A 21,607-nucleotide genomic window follows, 5' to 3' on the forward strand; every position below is an offset into this window, starting at 1 on the left:
TGCCACCTAGAGGCGCGGAGGGCAAAAACACCGGAAGTGTGAGCAGTTTGCAAGCTGGTGCATGCGGCTGATAAAAAACCTTTCCTTATTGTTGTTAATGTAACATTTGAAGATCTAAATCTAATGCGGTTAATTTTTGTCTGTCAACTGAGAACAAAATGAAAGAAGATGCGTAGCATGTTATTTCTGATTTCCCACAACGTCTACGTTTAGCTGTATAATAAGGCCTTTCAGAGCTGGGTTTGTTTTGATTTTAATGGACTGTAGAGGAGGAAAAAGAGGAAGGGAAAAGGGACAAAGAAAGGTGAGAACACTAACAAATTAGCTGTTACATTGGCATTTGAGCACACTACTACTTTATATTATAACCACAGCAGTTAATATTTCTGAGCTTTTGAGTCAGTGTACTTGAACAAAAGTCTTTCTTAAAAGCAGGACAGAGATGTCCATCTATCCAAAGCCATGTCTTATGCTCTGCGTCATGGAGCTAAGCAGCTGGGTCTTCAAATGAGTACAGGTAAACAACTCAAATATCCATTCGGTTGGCATGATTTTATTTGACAGTCTTATTATTAAACTATGTGACACAAACAAGCTTTTTTTTTTTAATTTTTTTTTAAAAAAAGTATGTTGAACTTAAGTCATATTATAAATTTTTTATACATACAAAAGTTTTCTGGGACTTTAGTCGCTCTCAAAAACTTTCAATGTTACACATACATAAAAGAAAATCAGCCCTAACATTTCCATATTTTATCCCCACAGATGGTTTCCTCTTTGTGGAGGATCTCCTGGCTCATCCACAGTTCTGTTCGTACACAGTAGAAGACGTAGAAAGAGTTGTGGCTACAAATGACAAGCAACGCTTTAAGCTCCGTTCCCATCCAGAAAACGGCCGGTTGCAGATCAGAGCAAACCAGGGACATTCAATACAGGTTAGAATAAAACCAGGCTGTCACAAAGGCAATCAAAAGTACAAGACATTTTGATCTACTCAGAGCTTTTTGTCTTGTTAAGATCCATATTAGTGTTATTGACGTTTGCTAAATCCACAAGTGACAGAAGACAACTATGTTAAATGTGTCCAGATAAGTCAAAATAGGATAGAAAATGTGAGCAATTGCTTTGAAGCTCCAAAAATGGAGGAGTTTTAGGTGAAAATCTGTTATCCAAACTAGGATTTAAGGTTTAAAACCCTGTCAGATTAAAATTTTGGGTATTTTTTACCTATTCTTGTGGCATTTTTTCTTATTTTGAAGGACACATATAAAGAAAATTGATCTTAAAATAGCATTTCTGTGTATTTCGTTATTAAAATCATTGTGAATCAGGAGCAGAGGAAAAAAGTGTGACGTAGAGGCTTAAACCCAAGCCACAAACTCCCTGCTCCTCTCCTTTCTGATGCATCCACTTGCAGACAAATAGTTCCACGTACGTCTTTGTTTTCCTAATCTGAGCTGGGATCTGGTTTAAAACTGTACAACTGGATGGCTCCAACATTGCTCGACATTTTTGTTGCTCCAGTAATTTTACGTTAGAGTTGTGAGGGGCTGTATGCTAGTGGGAAAGATTGTAAACAAAAGAAAGGATAGGAAGTGGAGGCGAGCTTACTCCGCGCCAACAGTCCCGCCCACAACTCAGAAACTTTCTGATGAACTACCGCTGCTCTAAGAAACTGTCCTAGAAAACAACTATTTTTAGACTAAAAATGGCATAATCATAATTATAAGAACACTGGTAACATTTATAAAATAGGTCAAAATATGAATGGAGTGGGACTTTGATCTGCCATACATACATATCTTTGTAAGCTGATTGGTGCTGTAAATTTGTAGACATCTGCAAAGACTGCTTTATTTTTTATTCATTTAAGGAGGAAAAGGGTGATCTTTAACTAGTTGACCCTCAATAAGTCAAATAACTAAATTCTAGATTTGCCAGCCTGGATTTTTAAATGCATGAAATTATGACGGCAAACTGAATTTATTTTAACTTTTTTTGGATTGTCAATATGAATAAATTGTTTATATTTGCACAGTTTTGTTGTTTATCTGTTAAAACTTGTTTTTGTGGTGTTTTAGTGGCTGTTTTGTGGTATCTTCTGCGGCAAACATGAAAATGTCCCATTTTCTTTAACAAAAGAGATTAACTATTCTTTTCCATGTATAAAGCTCTTTGCTTAACTTCGATGCATTCATCCATTCAGGTTACTGATCTTGAGTTGAGACCAGTACTGGCTGGTTCTGCAGACTGCCCAGCTGAAGCTGTTCACGGTACCTACCTCCGTAACTGGCCGTCCATCCAGCAGCATGGCCTGAGCCGAATGAATAGGACCCATATCCACCTGGCGCCAGGCTTGCCAGGAGAGGATGGCATCATCAGTGGTGTGTTCATAGTCAAACAAAACAACTTGTCAACTGTACATTTTGTGCCATTAAACAGTAACATTTCCTTTTCTACCAGGCATGAGGAAGAACTGTGATCTTGCTGTGTTTATTGATGTCCCCATGGCCCTTGCTGGTACGATTAATCACTACCAACTGCTGGCTAGTTGTCTGCATTACGTTTCGCTGGTGTTTAAAGAGTTTCTCTGACTTTTGTAGATGGCATTGAGTTCTTTCGGTCAGAGAATGGCGTGTATCTTACTGCAGGAAATGCTGAGGGCAAACTCCTGCCTAAGTACTTCATCCGCACCCTCAGACTGAGACCTACAAGTAAGAATAAGTAAACCACAAACCTCTTCATGTTTTATAAAACCATGAGTGTATGTATTTATCAATTTAGTTCCCTTTTGTGCTCTGTTTCAGGGAGTGTCCTGCCATTTCTGTAGCAGAAAAGGAAATTCTGTGACATTTCACCTCATGAAACTCATAAAACTTTTACTTTATGGTTCCAACAACCAGTTCAGGTGATTTGATTGGTCCTAAGACATTCATAAATCAAGCTAAATGGAAGCAAACCAATAAATTTCTTCGGAATTCTTTTGTTTTTTTCTGAACTGAATTAGAGGATAAACATGAAATACTAATTTTTAAATTGCTGTTCAGATAACTGATGTGTTGGTGTTGGTATTTATATGTAGATTTAAAAAAAAAAACAAACTTTTACCATTCAGGTTTTCCGATAAAGGAAAGTTAAAAATTCTATTGTATACCAAAGGTTGGAAATCAGAGGATGCAGACCTTGTGGTCTAACGGATGCCTTCTACACTTTCTCTTTAGATACTGAAACAAACGTGCACACAGCATGTGGGAGGGGAGATAACTGTGAGACACTTCCTGAAACAACAGAAAACACCAAAACAGCTACAACCCTGGGGAGTGGAGTCAAAGACCACCAAAAACAAGAAGCTGGACTTACTTTGGTTTTATTGCTATTACATATTTGAGAAGAATAAAATAACACTGAGCTTTTTGGTCTAGTTTTATTTCATGGGAAATGGAATTGCTCATTTAAAGTGTCATAATGAGTAACAATCCTCATGACTGGAGACTGCAGCTATTGACACAGGCAAAGCCTTTCAGCCTAAATACTGGTTCAAAAGTTTACCGTTTTATAAGGTCAGCTTTTATCTCAGTTGATGTTTGATCAGCAACGGATCCTTCTGTTTAGCATGAAAACCATCAGCTGTTTTCAGTCGTCTAAACATGATAAGACTGTCAGATGCAGCTTTAAAACATATATACGGATAACAAATCTTGGATCCAAACCTGAATGGACGGATAAATAAAGTTTGTTACACATTTCTTTACAAAAGAACAGAAAATACTATTTTGGTCTTTGTGCCACAGAGGCTCTCCACTACGAGACGCATCGGACTGGGATTGACCCTCGTCAGTTTTTGCGGTCTCTGTACACTTTCAGTCTTAGAGAGCTTCGTGACCCCCGGTCAGCTTGTGAAAGAGCTCTTCGTTGAGTACCTCACTCTTTTCCCGACTACGAGTTGACATGAAAATGTATCCGCCAATATACTCGTGAACAATTTTACAGTCGGCGGTCAAACAGCTGAAGGCGATGTTCACGTTCCCCTCAAACTCAATGGCCACCTGGATGGATTAGACACAAAAGAATCATCAGTTTGGAGGATGTTTAGCACATTTCTTAGTAAGGACATAGAATATCTTATGGGTTAAAATGTGTAGGAAGTAAATCCGGACTTTATTTTGATTTAAACATTTAAAAATCCTCTCTCAGTAATGCTGACAGTAATGATACAATAATAAATCATGGAAACTGATAGGGGCCTGAGTGAGTCTGACCTGTTTTATGTCCCAGTTGACGTTCCACTGCTTCATGTTGTTGTAGCGCCAGGTCTTGACCACATCGCCCACACCCAAGTCGATGCGGATCAGTCGATTAGGGGCTATGCCCAACACCTCATCTTTGCGGCTACCCTTGAACCTACCAGACAAAAACATCTTCAGTTATCTCAGTTGATGTTTGATCAGCAACGGATAAACATCCTTTCTCAACATGCTTTTTTTATTTTTTATCGCAAAAAAAGTGATGTTCAAAAGATGGCAGTTTTGTGCTGGCAATACTGTAAATCTGGTTTAGCAATAGTCATGCTCTGGTTTCTTTTCTCTGACAGGATTCTTTGGTACAGAACAAAATCTTGAAAGCTTTAAATGAAAGTTTTTACCTTACAACGACATATGACAGCCCAAAGTCTGGCAGGGCCTGCCAGATCTGCAGGAACCGCATCAGTGCATCTGTCAGCGAGAGCTGATTCACGTTCTGGTACGCATCCAAGATTCGAGGGGTCAGCTGGAGAAGCCAGAATGGACAGAAATGTCAGATGCAATTACATTTTTGCTGTCTTAGTTATTAACTGTGAAGAAGTTGTTGAACAGATCAATTAACCCTGCTGCACAAAGTCATTTGTCAAGAAAAATGACTAAATTAGTTTCAGTTTATGGTGTGTCGGACTTTGCTGGAGATTTGTTGTGAAAATGTCTTTTTTTACGTGAATAAAGAAGCATTTCTGATCCTTCTTTACCTGTTTGGGTTTATATTTCTTGTGGTAGCGCGGAGAAACCAGACTGTGAGGATTGATGCTTTCATCGCTGGCAGCTGCATTGCCTTGTGAACCGTTGGTCTTCTGCATAGCCAGGAACGAACGGATGCTATCGATCTCACTCTGAAAAGTGCTGTCTGCCAGACTTTTTCCTTTTGATGCCAGGCGGCAAGCTGCCATCCACTCAGCGTACTGCTGCTCCTGCAGACACAGACCACAGGTGGAGACAGATGTGACTGTGGTCAGGTTAAAACAAAGAGTCCGGATGCTTCCTACAGAGATAGATTCCTGTGCGGCCTCACGTTGTCACAGCGCAGATAGACCTCGTTCATCCCCTCAGGTGCTGGTATTAGTAGCTTGATAAGGAACTTTTGTGCTGCAACATTAACATCTGGAGCCACCTCACATCCTGTATGGTGGAGAGAAATCTCAGTGACCTTTGTAATGTTCTACACATTTTTAGGTATTTCTTTACACAAAAAACAAAACTAAAAAAACACTTCATTTCAGAAACGTAACTTACAGAGAAAGAAAACTATAACAAAGTCAATGTCCTTTGATAAACAACTGTGTTAAAGGGGCCATTGGCACAAAATATAACAACAGGGTTGTGTACCTTTGAGGTTAATTTGTTGAATGGGCTCTCCGATGCTCTCCTCTTTGCTTTTGAAATAGGAGATGGAGGTATCCTGGAACTTGAACCAGTACTGCTTGTACCCTTTCAGAGTCAACCTCTTTGGTCTGAAGACATAAACATATCTTCTTGATTACATCTTAAACTTTGTGTTTACAACTCCTATCAGATACAGTCATCAAGTATGTTTTCAAGAGAAGTGGAGCTTCCACTAAATTTAATAGGAAACCAGCCATACCTGAATATCTTTAGATAGTCGTTTAAATCTGGTGCAGTCATAGTTTTCTGGATAAAAGAAAACTTTTTTAACAGTAAAACACTGGTAGAATTGTTTTTCTTCTTTTATATTAAGTTTTCAACTGTAACAGTTCCCAAACATGACACAAAAATCTAACATTGTTTATTTTTATTTATTTTGCTGTATAAGAAAAATGTAGATCTTAATTATTGTAGTTTGGATTTTAGCATTTTCCAAATTTTTCTACAAAACTTGGAGTTCAGAGATGTTGTCATCATTCTGACCAGAAGCTCAGAAGCAGAGCTGCTCTCCCCCTCCATCTTGACCTCCAGGGATTGCAGGGCGGTCTCCAGGTCATCCAGCGCCGCGTTGGAGCACAGCATCTGTGGCTCCGACTGAGACACCTTACTGATGTGATACTGCATGGAGGTGAGTTCAAAAAGGACAGATACACAACGTTCAGCCCAAGAGGACTGCAACTCTATTGCTACTTGTGCTACTAAAGTATTCACTTTAGGAAGCAAACTTTCTTTTTTCCTATTAGGCAAATATTCTTCTACCTGCAAAGCTCCAAACAGCATCATCTCTTCCTCCGTGCAGTCGATGTCTTCCAGCAGGATGGCCCAGCGCGCCTGCTCATAAAGCTGCGTCACACGCACCACATCATACTGCCGGACCACAAATTGAGACAACTTCTTTAACAACAGCAATGTTAAAACAGCACCGACAGACACAAACACACATACATACCTTTGAATCAATGTCATAGAAGGAAAAGAACTTAAAGCGCAACCAGAGCCGATCATTTCCCTTGATGCCCTGCTGCATGAGACAACGCGATGAGTCCAACCATCTGATGAGGAAGAAACACAAAAGTTTGCAGAAGTTCAAAACATCTTTGAACTAAAGATAAAATCTTTCTTAAGACAGTTAATTTATAATAAAAGTGTTTGAAAGTTAGTTTTCTAAATGAATGAAAGAATGCAGAAGCATCTCCAACGTACCTGCCGTTGATGTGTGCCTTGTCCACCACACTGGCTGGGCGGTACTGCTTGGCAATGACCTCGGGGGCAGGAGGAGGCTGAGTCACCGACAGCATCTTATAGACGGCCTCCAATTTATCGGAGTCAGCAAAGTGCGGCGGCATGCCATTATAGAGGCAAGGCCTGGACACTGCAGGAACAGTGGAAGAGACAGTGGATTTCTAATGAAATTGTAGTTCTCAAGAACTTTGAGGAAAACTGTTTCTACAAAACATGAATCTAAATTTGGTTCTCAGCAAAAGAAAGTATTTCTACCATTAGTAAATGAATAAAGCTATTACAACTGATGAAAACAGTTGCTAAGATGTCTTCTTAGGTTACAGTTTTTTTTATTAGAAGCCTCCCCAGCTTATGCCCTCACTTCAATGTACATAGAATGTGATGAGAGTACCCGAGGACAGGGGCACCTCAGTCAGGTCGTAAATGTCTTCTGACAAATCTTTATCTTTTTTCTTCTTCTTTTCCTCCACAGGACGTAGGAGAGAAAGCTCTTCAGGGTGACGGATGCCTACAGAAGACAAAAAAAGGGTTTTTCTCAAGCTGGTTTTAAAAGGAAAAAAAAAAGTTTTCTTTTAATCTAACATTATAAGCAGATGATGCGTGAGCTGAAAATAAATCACCAGTCAGTGAGCATGGCTCCTTTTAGACAGTCCTCATGAATGAAATATGTGATATAGAATTTAAAAACAGTTCCCCTTGATGCTAAAAAAGAAAGATGGATTTAGTGACAATAAATCTGTGAGGAAATATTACATCTGAGACATTTCTTTGACCACAGCTTTTTACCACTAAGTCATTATTTAAGTAGCTCACTCCTCCAAGGCACATAGATATACAAGAATACAAAACCTGTAGTATTTATTTTGAAATCAGACAAAACAGTTTTCATGATAACAAAGTGAAACGGATGAAATCAAAGAGTGTGGATAGGCGAAGAGAGGGAAGCATTTTTATCCTCATCTATAATACAAACTGATTTAATGCAATTGCCATACTTAAACCCTCTTGTTAACATTTAAAATATCAGATTTTAACAGCAAGAGGAAGACTTAATGGATATTTCTTACAGAAATCAGGCACTGTGGTGTCATGTCTGATTCCAAATCATTCTTACAGTTTTTTCAGTAATATCGTGGTTATTCTGTAAAGATCATATTGGTTTGAAATACTTAAACTACAGTGAATTGTTAGTGAATCCATTTGATTGATGTATCTTTGTATTTAGGCTTTGTTGTTCAGTAGTTATTACATAATTGGAAGGTTGTGAATAAATCCTGTGACCCTTTTAAAGTCAACATCTGGAGAACAAAGAATCAGAATCTGCTTTTTTGGCCAAGTATGAAAGCACACACAAGGAATTTGCCTTTGGTGTTTTATACTCTTACGTAAAAGGACAAAGCAAACAAGGGTAACGCATAAATATGTGTAAAAATAAAAATAAATACAACATTTAAGCTGGTTTATAAGTTAAAATAGATTTAATTTATCCTCCTTTTTTAAGCTTAGCTGACCAACCGTCTGGAAGCCAGGACACTATTCAACAGCTTGTAAAGCAACTCTGTTGGTTATTACAGTACAAACTAATATTACTACTGAAATAACACCATTTTTATTAAAGGTTTAATTTTGGTCTGCTTATAAAGGAATAGAATTAACCTGACTATTCACTAAGATGTTGAACCTCTAGTATTGATGAGTACAGATGAGACACCAGGAAAAGATTTGGACAAAAAAAGGAAGAAAAGGGCAGTTTGGTAGCAAAAACCCACAATGAAGAAACTAAGTAGTCAGGCACCCTAAAAATTAAAGTAGTTTTTTTCTCTTCACAATAAGACACAACTGGATTCTAAAAAATGTACACTAAGCATTTGGAATGAATAAGTGCTGATTTGCTTTCTGCAGGGGACCTGCCTTTTTTTAAAACAACTCATATTGCTCAGTTATTAATAAAACTAACTTAAAATAAGGTGTTCCTGTCAATTTTGTCCTTTTAAATGCTGTTTTAGTTATTTCCGTGCAGAAACATGTCATTATACACCCAAGATTTTAAATCTTTCCAGTTTGCTGTCCTTTCATTAGAGTTTCTACAGAGGAAGTGAAACCAAGAAGAGACTAAATTAGACTAAAAGAAAGCATCAAAGCAAAGGTCTTGTTTTATGGCAGTAGTTTTGCTGTCTACAGTCAGAGTGTTGGGACATGAAGCTCCAATGAAAATCTGAACAGCTCTATGTAGGCGCTCACAGCCAACAAAATGGCTAAAAAACCAAAATGCATTTAAATTCATTGAAGATGACATGACATATCTAATTCAGACACTATTCTGTTTTAGAAACCAGAATAAATATATCAAAAAGGCCAAAAGGAAAAAAAACCTTACCGAGCATCCTGCAGATGCCCATTACAGTCTGGAAGACCGGATTGGAGAAGCAGGCTCGCAGCTTCAGAATTATTCCGTTGGGAAGACCCAGTTTGACCGGTTTGTGTTGGGGCATGAAGACCAGCCGGGCGTCAGCATGGACTTCCCATTTCTCCAGAGTCCAAGCTGTCTTCAGCAGCCACCGCTGCTTCTGTTCCCACCACAGAGCATGATCGGACCAATCACGCTGAATCTCTGAAGAGAACACAAATCATCTGTTTGAGTCACTGTTTGTGTTAAAAAAATCAATTATAATAACTAAGCACAACTAATGAAAGAGCTTAAAGTCTAACTCCAGTCATTGTTTAATCTATTGTAAAAGCGTTCCCAGTGGTCTTTTAATTTTGATCATGGAAATGATTGGGCAAAATCAATAAACCTGTCATTATTTAGGATATAGTTTTTTCAAAGCTGCATTATTTTAACAAAAATTTGCTTCTGAGTTCTGGGCATGACTGTTGTGGAATAAGCCTGCCCTCATTTCCCATAACTGCTTTGTTTGCCCTCTCCCGCTAGCTACTGCCCCTGCTCCTGATTGACAATGATTTGAATAAGGAAATACTCCGAAATGCAATTTTAAGGTTAATTTCTTTTTAAACATGTTAAAAACACCAAACACACGCATGCAAGTAGATTGAATATTTAAAATGTTCTGATGAAAATGAAATAAAAAATGAAATAACATGTTGTTTTGAGCTAAATTATTTAGGTACTCTATGCTATTTTTCTATACTAACCTAAATGTAAACATTAAAATAACAATAGCTTGATGAACTTCACCATTTTAAGTTGCTATGTCTTGTTGTGAGGACGTGGTAAATGGCGCATACGTATAGCGGTCTTCCACCTAGATTAAAGTGCCTTACAGTCACAGTTCCATGTTGTTGAGCCATCAGCGTTCCCTTTCACTAATTCACACATACTAGTTTGCAGAGCTAAGTCAGTATAAGTTGATACATACAAGCTGGTTCAATAGAAAAAAGCAGAACTGAATTCTTGAAAAAGGATCAGCTTTGACAACTGACCCGCCTGACCCTCCTTTACACTTTGACCCTATCACCTGCCGCAATCAATAACGGTGTGTTAACTTTGAATGTTTATGGGAGAAGGGACTATGAACCAAAATTAGTTCAGAAAATTTGACAAATAAACATATTTTGTACTTTTTTTTCCATTATTCAGTGAGTAATGGATTGTTAAATATAACTCCTGCCTTCACACTCATCCTGCTGTCACCGCAGAATCTGTGGAGCAAACCTCCTCCTCCCCTGCTCCACCGTTCATGACTCTTACAGCTCTCATAGGTTTCAGGGTAACTTTTATCAAATCCCAAAGCATCTGTGTTCCCCCATCCCTGTCATTTGAACCCACTTCCCAAAGCTTTACATGTGTCCTTGCTCCAACCCATCTGTTGAAAGCCATGGTGATTTCAGGTCCCTGTAGAGCTGGGGAGCTGTCAAGCATTCTCAAGAATTCCTTTGTTACTGTCGCTCTCACATTTTATCTTCACACTTTTTTCCTTAACAGACAAGTTAAATAGTTTGGCCATTTGCTGCTGTACACCTTGCAGAAATCCTTTCTGTGTTAACAGGCATTCAGCTTTAAATAGGTAGCTTAGATGTAAACTGTGTTAAAGAGTTCTCATTCTCCCTTTAGATGCATTCTTCCTGACCAAAGGAAATGAAAGGGAAACTTCACATTTTTTGCTGAAACGTGTTTGAGCAGATTTAGCTTCTTATTTCCTATTACTGACAAAATCTTTGTTTTTCTGGAATTTGAGGGTTTTACAGACAGTTTTAGTTCCTCTCTAAGCCTAAAATCTATGCAGGACCAAAGGTTATTTAGTAAGTTAATTTACTGTATATTTACTGCCCCTCATATCTGCATGAAACAACAGTGTGTACAGTGATCCCTTGATTATCGCGGGGGTTACGTTCCAAATAGAACCCGTGATAAGCAAAACCCGTGAAGTAGAAACCTTTATTTTTTTACAATTATTATACAATGAAATTCACTATTATACATTGAAAAGAAAGAACAAACCATTTAACAGGCTAAATCAATTGTTTTTTTAACAAATAAAAGTACTTTAGAAACGTTTTTTCAACAAATAACTTGTAACTGTAGTGTGCTGTCAAATAATAATTTCAATCATCGATAAGAACAGAAGGCTTTAAATTGCGGAGATTAGCCCCGCCCACCGCGACCCGAGTGGATTAAACGGAGGAAAATTTAAAATGATTATGAAAAAAAATAAAAAAGTACAGTGGGACAGATAGTGACTCCGGTCTTCTTTTTCACTGCACTTCATACTGAGCCGCTGCATCCTGTGCAGCGTTTTTTCCTTCTGAAGCCCGCGGTGCAGCTGCAGGTGTGTTTGTTCGGGAGAGGAACATAGTGATAGGCAGTTGTTGTCGCTCTTTTTTCTTCTTTGCTAAAGATCCTTATACACCGACATGCCCCCGTCGATTATGTTGGCGAACTGTAATGAACGGCTCATCAAAGGGTCCCATTCTTGAGCTACTCGCTGAGTGACTTTTTAGCCAATCAGAATGCAGAACACAATGCACAATCCAAATCCGTGAAGTAGCGAAACCGTGAAAAGTAAACCGTGATATAGCAAGGGATCACTGTACATGTAGTAAATAACAGTGGTTGACTCACGCAATTTTTCCACCAACTTGAGGATCACCCCTCCAATGTGGAGGTCAGAGGCCACACTGATGGTGATAGGTGCGGCATCAGGCCCCAGGTCCTCCACTATGACAGACAGGTCCCACGCTGCCATGCTGCAGGAAACACGAAAAGGCAGAGTAAAAGAGACATACAGGAGAAAGATACAAGGGGACGCATCTTCTTAGTAGAGTAGAGAAAAGCTCAACGTAAGAGAAGAAGACCGCTTTAGCAGTGGAGTTCACATGAGAGCACAATAGAAGTGGCTGAAAGGACCGGCTGTGACAACTTGAAAACTAGCTGATCAAAGCCTTCCAATTTATTTTGAAAAACTCTATTTTGGCACATTAACAATTAAATAATAATAACTGTAAAAATAATAATATTAAGTCTAAATAATCAGGCTAACATGGACGCTGGCTAAATAGGATAAACAGCTAAATCAACCCTTCCTGTTTCTCACTTTGAGTATTATCATCTACTTCCGCTTTTTGAGTCACCTAAATTGTGTTGTTCATCCACTGCTTTACAAACCTATCCTGCATGTGTGCGGATAAATTAAAATATGCCTTACGAACGTATACGAAAATGTGATCTAAAAGAAAGTTAAAAGTCATTGTACAGACTTTATCACATTTACCTAAAGGCTTAAATTTTCTTTTCCATCTTTATGTTTTAAAATACATTTTCCGACCTCCTATTATTTTGTTTCTATATAACATCTGGTGAAGAGATGTTACTCATAAATCCATAAATCATAAAAACACGTGCACTTTCTTGACTTCATCTCTTGACTATCATCTCACTCACACTGCCATCATACACAGACACCCTTTCAAGTACAATACCGTCAATCTCCTCTGTCCAAGGATTTGAGAAATTGAAGATATGTTCCACTGTATTCTGTGAGAATGAGCAGCAGATCAACTCTCTAGGGCTGGAAAAGCTGCAGTCTGTGGGGTTGTGTCTGCCTGGACTACTTCTGCAAACCCTGTCTTCCTTTTTCTCTTTGTCAATTTCCGCCTGGCGGAAGTGTATAAGGACAATGCTTTTTTGACTGACAGGCTCTGAATACACATAAGACCAAATGCTTGGATGTCCAAGTTCTTAAATAAATTATTTGTAGGGAAAGGTCAGTGATCTTTAAAGATGAAACATAGATTCAATTTCCAAGTTATATTGCTTTTGAAACTTTGCAAGAAGAGATTAGTATGTGAAAATCACTTCAGTAGTGTAACTCAAAACTATTTTATTTGTTGCATTATTATGAATAATACAGGAAATTTTTGAGTTTATGTAGGATTTGGGGGGGAAAAAAAATCATTAAAAAAGATCTTCCATGAAAATGAATGCAATAAGCTGGAAGATCCGCTAGGGGGCAATAAAACTTAAAAAATGTTTACTTCAGAAACAAACAGCTCCAAACAAGTAGATGTTTTTGTATTGAGGTAATTGAAAACAAAAAAATGTTTTATTTAGAGACAATTTAAGAAAAAGAAACTCAGACATGGGATATATAACCAGTTATTTTTGTATATTTGTTTTTGGCGCGTGTACATCGAATTTCCTGACACTGAAGGGGACAGACTTCGGCTCATCCATGTATTACCATTAAGGGGCATTTTGAAAACTGAGTGGCGCTGATACTTATATTATATGGCTTAATAGTTATTGTTAAAATTAATTCGGTTAAATCTAACATTTAGAGTAAAAGGAATGATGATTTCGTGAAGATCACTGTAGTATGCTCATCGTACCCCTCTAATGGTACATTCCACTTCCGAAACAAACATGGCACATGATAACAAACCAGAGAGAGCTTTCACGGCCATTTGAAATCTGTTGAAAGTAAAACTTATTGACTGCCGTTGTTTAAGTGCTTCCGATCCTGCGGTTTGCTAAGTCCAGGGGTTGTCTCACAGGCATGGCTTTGAAATTATCAGCTTTAGGGTCTCACATTAGATTACATGTGCACCGGCTCCATGCTGAGTTCCAGAAAGACACTGTCAAATTCAAACACACTTTAAGTGCGTGGAACTCGCCAGTAATAATCCCAACACGGAGCAACATTAACGCTGCCGTCACAGCTAAGAAGTCCTCTCTTGTCGGATCAGAGCTTTGGAAGTCCAGCCAGGCTAACACCTCCCCACCTACCGAGTGGAAGAGGAGCCTGCTGGGAAAGTTTGCCCTTGGCGCCGCTCTCGGAGTGGGTACAGTTACTCTGGTCCGGTCCGTGCACACCGGGGCCGTCACCGCCATGGCTCTCAAAGTCAACCTGGACTCAGCTGATGGAGACTGGAAGAAGACCAAAGGTGAGAGCATTCTGCCTAGCTTTAAAGGGTTTCATTCATGTGCTAATAGTAATCAGGGGGAAATGCACCTTCAGAGCTGTCACGTGATTCAAACACCTGCTTGAAAACAGTGCAATTTATAATGCAAATAATTAATTAATTAATTAATAATGCAAATAATTTATAATGCAAAACAATATTATAATTTATAATGCAAAACATCATAAATTAAATTCCCTCAGCAAAAAAAAGAAGAAAAAAAAAGTCGATATTAGGTTGTATATACCTGTATACTAACAATGAGGCAGTATACCCGAAATTTACTTTTAATATAATATCCACATATAGTAAAAGGTTCCAATTTAGTCAGAAGTATACTCCCTACACTACACATACATGGTTTACAGTATACTTGCTAAATACTTAACTTACATTTAATTTGACCTAATAAAATAAACTACAGATGTAATACTTTTTGCTAAAAGTTTCTAAGAATGCAGATATGCTGTACTGAACACACTGGATGAGCATTTTGGATGACAGTTTTAACTATAAACAAAGTAAGCTTTTTTATTTTATGTTTATAGCTATTTTTTAGATAAACTTAAATTTGGACAATTTTATTTGACTTAACTGTAATGCCTTGTGTATCATTCTTTCTTTACCTTAATAGGTTCATAAACAAGATATATATATATTTTTTCATATCTGCAAATATGACATATTAATTCTTTTTTTCTTTACTTCCTGCACCAGACTTTTTGTTATCTCTTTCTGTGGAGGACAGGCGTCACTACTACAAGACCTCTGGTTCAGTGCAGCTGGATGACATCCCCGTGTGGACTCCAGCTTCAGGTCAGAGAACACAGAATGGATGGAGATGAAATAGCCTTTAAGTCATGGGGAAAAAACAACTCTTGTTTAACTTCGTAAAACTTTTTGATGTATAGATATTTAATTCAATTGTTTATAATCCAGAGAGATTAAAGTAGTATATCTAAAAAATGAAAACAAAGACGATTTTTCAAGATTTTCTTTAAAATAACTTAAAGTCCCACTCTGATCATCTTTTGATCTATTGTAAAAGTGTTCCGAGGGGTCTTTAAATTATGATTTTGCTGATTTTTAGCCAAAATCAAAAAGCTTGTCGACGGTTTCTGTAGGGTGGCAAGAGTTTCTTAGAAATTCCCATGTAGTAAGCCTGCCCCCTTCCCATCATCCATCTGTTTAAGCGCTCTCCCACTACCCCTCACAACCCAGACCTAACATTACCGCCGCAACAAGAATGGCAAGCAATATTGGAGCTATCCAGCTAAATGGTTTTGATCCAGAAACCAGCTCAGAAAAGGAAAAACAAAGAGATATATGGATGTTGGATCTATTTGTCTGCAAGTGGATGCCTCAGAATGGAATGGAGCAGGGAGCTTCAAGCTTGCCATCATAGCTTTGACGTCACAACTAAAAGCTTTTTCCAACATCTTTTTTGGTCTGTTTCTGATTTACAGCAATTTGAAAAAAATAATTACTCAGAAATGCAATTTTGAGCTCAAATTTTCATTATGGATATCCTCCATGATCTTTTCATTTATGCTAAAAAAAATAAGATGGCAGCAAAAAAATCTCACAAATACACACATTCTTCTCCTTCCAGTTGCGTTTTTACTAATGTTCATCAACCTTATAAAGCCCAGTTGGATGGTTACTGTTTGAAAAAAAAGCATAAATAAAACACAAGCTGAGTGTCAGAATCACAAAAATAAGGAAATGTACACCAAACTGGGTGGGTGCATCAGCTCAGAGCAGCATACTGATGACCTCATCATTAAAGGACACCTGAAAGTCCCAAAAGGAACAACTCCACCCCTTCGACAATTATGCATCCTAGCAACGTCCTCCTGACAGCAGACCCCAAGATGTTAAAAAACATCTTCAAAAACCCCAAAATGTGCTGATGAGACCTATAGCAGACTGTGGCTGCTGTTGGTATGAAAGTAGAAGCTTTTGCCGAAATGTATTTGGTGGAGTGCTCCCTAAAACAGCAAGTTAAAGTGGGTTGGCCAGAGAACTTTAGTCATTTTAAATTGGACTTGATTGTTTTTCATTGCACCAATGATTATGATTCATTGCTTTCAGTTTTCCTGAATTATTAAAGGGAATATTAACATTCCCATCAGACAACAGCAGCAGAAAACAAGAAGTCGCCTTTTTTGACGTCACATTTTCCTGTCCTTTGATTCTGGTTGGACTCGCAAGAAAAAGGATTATTAAAGTCTGTGTTTGTGTGCACATAAAGCAGAAAGGCTGCTGCAGGGCAAGAAAAAAAAGGAGGTTGAAGAATTTCAGGAAAGAAGAGGAAATTATGTGCAACTGTTGTACAATAAAATATAGACATTTATGATGTCAAATAGTAGTTCATATTTTAGCAAATTACTCATAACAATGGAAAAATGATCCTGAGAGAGAACCGGAATGAGCCAGAATGAACAAACTGCATACAAAGATTCATTTACTCAGGCCACAGTTTGTTAGCTTCTGAAATGTATCTTTGTGTTATTTATTACTGACCTTTAACATGTCTTTTCTACTTTTTCTTTTTAAATTAAAGGCTTTCAACAATTACCAGCCCAAAGGTTGTAATGTTTTTCTTAGTTTGGTCAATAATTGGGAGTTTTAAAAGGATGTTGACAGTGCTGATACATTGCTAATTTGGGTTTAATGTGAGGTTTTTTGATCACAAAACAAGCATATACATCTAAAACTCAACAACTGAAATATAACTTTGAATGTCCTGCAGTTCCTGGTTTATGCTGCTCTTTGTCTGAGGTTGTATTGATTACGTTTTTGATGTGATATTTCACAGAATTTATAGATTTGTGCACAAACATAAAACAAGATCTTTTTTTTTTCTCATGTCCAGCTGAAGGTCATTCTTGTTAGTGTGGAGAAAAATAAGTATTGATTCCTTTGGCGCCAAATATTGGTATTTGAAACGGGAAAATAATGAACTCCTAACGTCGGGGCTCTGTTTCCTTGTGGTGATGTTCAATATACAAGTCAAGTAGTGACAGGAAGTTAGCAAGTCACAGAGCAGACTAGGTATTGTAATGCCAGACTGTGTTAAAAGCAGTTGATGGTTTGTTATGTACAAAGCCTGCAGTCTTTTTGGATTATATTCCGAAGACGTCAAAGAAATTCATTGGATTTCTTTCATTGAGGCTCTGTAGAAATAAAGATAAATAAATAAAAAACATACCTTTCACTTGGTTGTAGTTTTACAGGTTTGGTCCTTAGTTATGTTAACAGTGAAAAAAAAAAATTTAATTTTTTGTGGTGAAAAATATTTTTTCCTTTTTTAGGTGTTTCTGTGCGTGCTCGGTACCAGAAGAATGAAAAGTTGGACAGGAAGATTTCCCTCTACTGCGGAGACATCACCAAACTGGAGGTCGATGCTATTGTCAATGCAGGTATGTGTGTTTTTGTTTTTCAGATTTTATCAGCTTAGTTCATGTAAGTTTAGCCACTTGGAACAATTACAGTGGAGCAACAAAGTATTTGTCAGTCACTGATTTTACAAGTTGTTCCACCTAAGAAGATGAGTTTGGCTTGTAATGTTCATCATTGGAACGCTTTCACTTGGGAAAGTTTAGAAAAATGAGAAAAAAAAGTTATTTAGTCAATAACAAAAGTTAATTCCAATACTTTATGTAATCCTGGTTGTCAATGCCAGTTGCCAAATATTTCCTGGAATTCTTAACCTGGTTTGAACACACTACATCTTCTATAGTCCATTCTTCCATGCAGAAGAGATGTGATGTTTGGGGCTGGTGCTGGAAAACCCACACTTTCAATTCCTTCTACAGATGATCTATTGGATTGAGGTCCAGAGACTGGCTAGACCACTCCAGAACCTTGAAATGCTTTTCATGTAACCACTCCTTTGTTGCTTGAGTCATGTGTTTTGAATCATTGTCCTGCTAAAAGATCCAGGCACATTTTTTCTCAATACTCTCACTAATGGAAGGAGTTTTATAGTTACCTCAAATTTCACTACACATGGCTACATTCATCCTTTTACAAATTAGTCGTTTTTGTAGGAAAGCAGCCCGAAAGCATGATGGATGGAGGAGCTACCGGTACTTAAAAAAAAGTAACAGGTCTGTAAGGGACAGAATCTTTGCTTGTTTGTTGGAGATAATTACTTATTTTGTCCACTAATATAAAAAAAATATTTCAAAATAATTCCATGTGATTTTCTTGATTGATTTAAAAAAATACATTTTGTCTTTCTCTCTCTCTCCTCCTCACCCCCCTTTTCCTATCTTGTCCTGTCCTACAGCTGAGCAAGCAGTTTAGAGCTGAAGGCCTCTTGTGTTGGACAGATTTTACTGTTACAATAGGGGTTTATGGATTTTCAGACAAACGGAGTGTATATATATATATATGAACCCCTTTTATATTAGAGGCTAAGTTTTATTTGTGATAATCATATTTGTTTGCATTCCTTGTTGGACCGGACGGAAAAAAAGAGAGAAATAGTGGGATGTTAGAGATGGGGTAGATGGGGAGGGGGGGTGCAGTCTATTACACAGAGTCACAACATCATAATATAAGAGCGTCATAAGTAAATTGCCTGACTTAGTTCTCACACACCTACACACACCAACAAATAGCCTGCACACAGCTATTTACAGGTTAGAAGTATATTCATACATTAATGATGGAAGATTTATCTCACAAGACTTATGCACACAGACAGGTACACACAAGATAAACAGTACCCTTGCCCATATTTGTGGAAAAGTAAATAAACAGGTGGGTTGAACAAACGTGTGCTTCTTAGTACCTCCATCACATTGAATGCTCCAGCAATGGCAGGAGGCTCAGAACCCCAGGCTTCCTACCTTATTTCCTCCATTAAATAATAATAATAATAATTGATAATCATGTTTTTTTCTTACTATATATTATTTTATTTTATTATTTTTTCTCTTTACCAATTAACATTTTTGTCTTTACATATTTATTATTAATTTTCTTTTATTTATTTATTTGGTGTGGCAGAGGCGCCGCAGAGTGCACCAGCACCATTCTGTCTCTCTTACAGTTTAAGTGCATCTATAATGAACATTACAAACATCTCTCATTTTTTTAAGAGATACAACTTTCAGAATCTGTTTCTGACAAATGCTTTCTTGCCCCAATGCATTAATTATCCAGCTTCCCATGTGGTACAAATAAATGTAATAACCTTTTTGTTTCACCTCTTTGAAACAAGAATAAAAGAAGTGGTAATGTAAAAAAAAGGTACCAACCAGAGGGAAACAAGAAAAGGATTATTCATTTGAAAGCACAGCGCAGCTTCCAGTCCAATTGTGTGTGGATGGGCACATGCATAAATTAGCACAAACACCTGTGGGGGCTGTTTGTGCTTTGATTACATGTTTAATGGTTTCTCTGTGTGTAGGAGGGACACCCACCGGCTTTGTAGTTGGCAGTTCATAGGAGGTCTTCTTTAAACAAAAGTGCAGGGAAAGAAATATAAAAAGGATTACAGGAGAACAGGTCAGCATTATGGAAACTGGTAATGTGGTACCTGGAAACTCAAAGGCAAAGCAAAAAGTGTCTATTTATCATCAACATTATCTTTTGAAATGATAATAAATAGATTTTCAACAACCATAATAAAGTTATAATGAATAAATTAGTGAGAATATTGAAGTATAGATTAAATTTTTTTTTTTATTAATAAAAACCTTGTTAATAAATGTGAAGTACAAGATCACCTTCACACTCACCTGTTGGGAATATTTTTTTCTTTGGAACATCATAGTGTTTGAGGTTTTTGCCAAAAATGGTTAGTAACTCCACATCTTTGGAAGTCATGCTGTTTTAGTCATTTTTCTTTAACTTGTGAAACATGAATATAGCAGCAGCAGAGAGAAGTTCTGCATGGAATGGTGTGTCCTTATGCCTGAAATAGTTAAAGTTAAAGGTGAAATTACTTTTAACAAAGAATAGCTTTTGCTTTATAATAAAACATGTGAATGTTATGGTCACATCTTATGATGGTAAATCCAGAAATATAAATTTGTGAAGAGCTTTCAGCCTGGTAATTGGAATTTCACCATTTAACAGTTTTTTTTTTAAATTATGTTTTTCATTAATTACTTGATGACTGTTTAATTTGGATTAAAAACATGTCCATTTTTTGTCACCTTGAATATGTTTAATTACATTTTTATCTACATGTGATTGTATTCTCCATTGCCTACATTAAGAAAGCTCGTGAGTGAAAGCTTTCAGCAAAATCAGGAATATTGTTGTTAAAAATCTCCCCAAAAAATGATGAACAAATATCTGAATTAAAAACTCTGTGTTTTTTTTGTGCATAAATGTTGCATTCGGGTCTTCGAAATGACCATAAGATGGAGCCAAAAGCCCCTGTATTGAAAGCAAACAGTTTTCTGCAACACTGGTTGTGTAAGATGTAATCGTTATCTTGGCACAGGCTGTGCATCAGAGGAGTGTGAGGCAGGCCAGCTTTCCTAAATGATGCTTGATGATGACGGTTTAGCTGTTAATGATAGATTTTCTCTGGCAGCTGACTGTCGGCAGGTGGACGCAATGCCAGCATCCAGTAAATATGTCGACTCTCAGGGAGAAATCGCTGCTTGACTTAGTGCTAGTTCACTTGCAAGTGTTCATGTTTAAATCTGCCTTTCCCGTAATGTGGTAATTATGTCTGTTTATTCTGTGCCTAACTGCCTTTTCTTTTCTGGAGAGGGAGAGTTTGTATCCGGATGCGATTTTTACGAGAGGTTTTACAGAGTCGCAGGATGCAAAGTGGAACGGAATTAACGAGAGGAAACGCCTAGTAAAGTGTCATTTTGCAAAGAGGACGAGGCAAGGTGAGGAGAGGAGAGGAGCAAAACTCAACCATGCCAGAGGAAACGCGACTGAGACGACATGAGGCAGAGCTGAGCATACAGACTGACAAAAAAAACAAAACAGGAGTATGAGAGTGAAAAGAAAGAGGGAAGGGGACAGAGACTATTATTTAAATCTACGACTACATTGTCATGGCAACAACCAGGTAAAGAGTACCCTTGAAAGAGCTTTGGGCAGTACAGCCTGATCATCCTTGTCTGTCTGAATGATTGGCTGTCCTGCTGACTTTCCCTACTCATTTTGTTGACTGGGAGACTAACCTTTTCTCCCACCAATTGCAGATTTATTTCTTATAGTGACATTCACGCATAAAGTGAATTAAAAGCAAGCCTCAACTTATTTTTGAG

General features: G+C 37.6%; 3 protein-coding genes across 5 annotated transcripts in view; 2 read left to right on the plus strand and 1 right to left on the minus strand.

The window, feature by feature from the left end:
• The first annotated feature begins 19 nt into the window (after nucleotides 1–19).
• trpt1 (tRNA phosphotransferase 1) lies at nucleotides 20–3,413 on the plus strand. Of its 2 annotated transcripts, none has more exons than XM_004073154.3 (8): nucleotides 20–304; nucleotides 436–517; nucleotides 766–935; nucleotides 2,207–2,384; nucleotides 2,464–2,520; nucleotides 2,604–2,714; nucleotides 2,808–2,908; nucleotides 3,222–3,413. In XM_004073154.3, the coding sequence occupies exons 1-7, from the start codon at nucleotides 257–259 to the stop codon at nucleotides 2,828–2,830; spliced, it is 669 nt and encodes a 222-aa protein (XP_004073202.1). In that variant the 5' UTR covers nucleotides 20–256; the 3' UTR covers nucleotides 2,831–2,908; nucleotides 3,222–3,413. The 2 variants fall into 2 exon arrangements, with proteins under 2 accessions (XP_004073202.1, XP_011478343.1); XM_011480041.3 differs by having other exon boundaries at nucleotides 204–304; nucleotides 433–517.
• Nucleotides 3,352–13,010, minus strand: fermt3 (fermitin family member 3). The gene is made up of 15 exons (XM_004073151.4): nucleotides 12,870–13,010; nucleotides 12,013–12,137; nucleotides 9,310–9,543; nucleotides 7,324–7,440; nucleotides 6,894–7,062; nucleotides 6,640–6,742; nucleotides 6,450–6,557; nucleotides 6,174–6,308; nucleotides 5,890–5,936; nucleotides 5,634–5,758; nucleotides 5,320–5,426; nucleotides 5,000–5,218; nucleotides 4,643–4,767; nucleotides 4,260–4,401; nucleotides 3,352–4,046 (listed from the first exon to the last, which is right to left on the minus strand). Exons 2-15 carry the CDS (start codon nucleotides 12,134–12,136, stop codon nucleotides 3,867–3,869), a joined length of 1,935 nt encoding a protein of 644 aa, XP_004073199.1. The 5' UTR covers nucleotide 12,137; nucleotides 12,870–13,010; the 3' UTR covers nucleotides 3,352–3,866.
• A 611-nt stretch (nucleotides 13,011–13,621) lies between these two features.
• macrod1 (MACRO domain containing 1) overlaps nucleotides 13,622–21,607 on the plus strand; it is a 156,341-nt gene continuing 148,355 nt past the window's right edge. The window contains exons 1-3 of one of the 2 annotated variants that reach the window (XM_011480040.3): nucleotides 13,622–14,333; nucleotides 15,069–15,167; nucleotides 17,669–17,776. In XM_011480040.3, the coding sequence (XP_011478342.1) occupies nucleotides 13,946–14,333; nucleotides 15,069–15,167; nucleotides 17,669–17,776 (595 nt within the window). In that variant the 5' untranslated portion in view covers nucleotides 13,622–13,945. The remainder of the gene's footprint in view (nucleotides 14,334–15,068; nucleotides 15,168–17,668; nucleotides 17,777–21,607) is intronic. The other variant, XM_004073156.4, reaches the window with a different exon arrangement.

This window comes from Oryzias latipes, chromosome 10 (genome assembly GCF_002234675.1).
Source record: "Oryzias latipes chromosome 10, ASM223467v1".
In the NCBI taxonomy this organism is placed as follows: domain Eukaryota; kingdom Metazoa; phylum Chordata; class Actinopteri; order Beloniformes; family Adrianichthyidae; genus Oryzias; species Oryzias latipes.

Bases quoted from the DNA above. Each gene is read 5' to 3' on its own strand.
- trpt1 (XM_011480041.3), top strand. From the start codon at position 257: ATGGACTGTAGAGGAGGAAAAAGAGGAAGGGAAAAGGGACAAAGAAAG. The intron at 305-432 runs GTGAGAACACTA...CTTTCTTAAAAG, and splicing joins GGGAAAAGGGACAAAGAAAG to CAGGACAGAGATGTCCATCT. The intron at 518-765 runs GTAAACAACTCA...TTATCCCCACAG, and splicing joins GGGTCTTCAAATGAGTACAG to ATGGTTTCCTCTTTGTGGAG.
- fermt3 (XM_004073151.4), bottom strand. From the start codon at position 12,136: ATGGCAGCGTGGGACCTGTCTGTCATAGTGGAGGACCTGGGGCCTGAT. The intron at 9,544-12,012 runs GTGAGTCAACCA...TGTTCTCTTCAG, and splicing joins CAAGTTGGTGGAAAAATTGC to AGATTCAGCGTGATTGGTCC. The intron at 5,937-6,173 runs GTCAGAATGATG...TCTTTTATCCAG, and splicing joins GCTCTGCTTCTGAGCTTCTG to AAAACTATGACTGCACCAGA.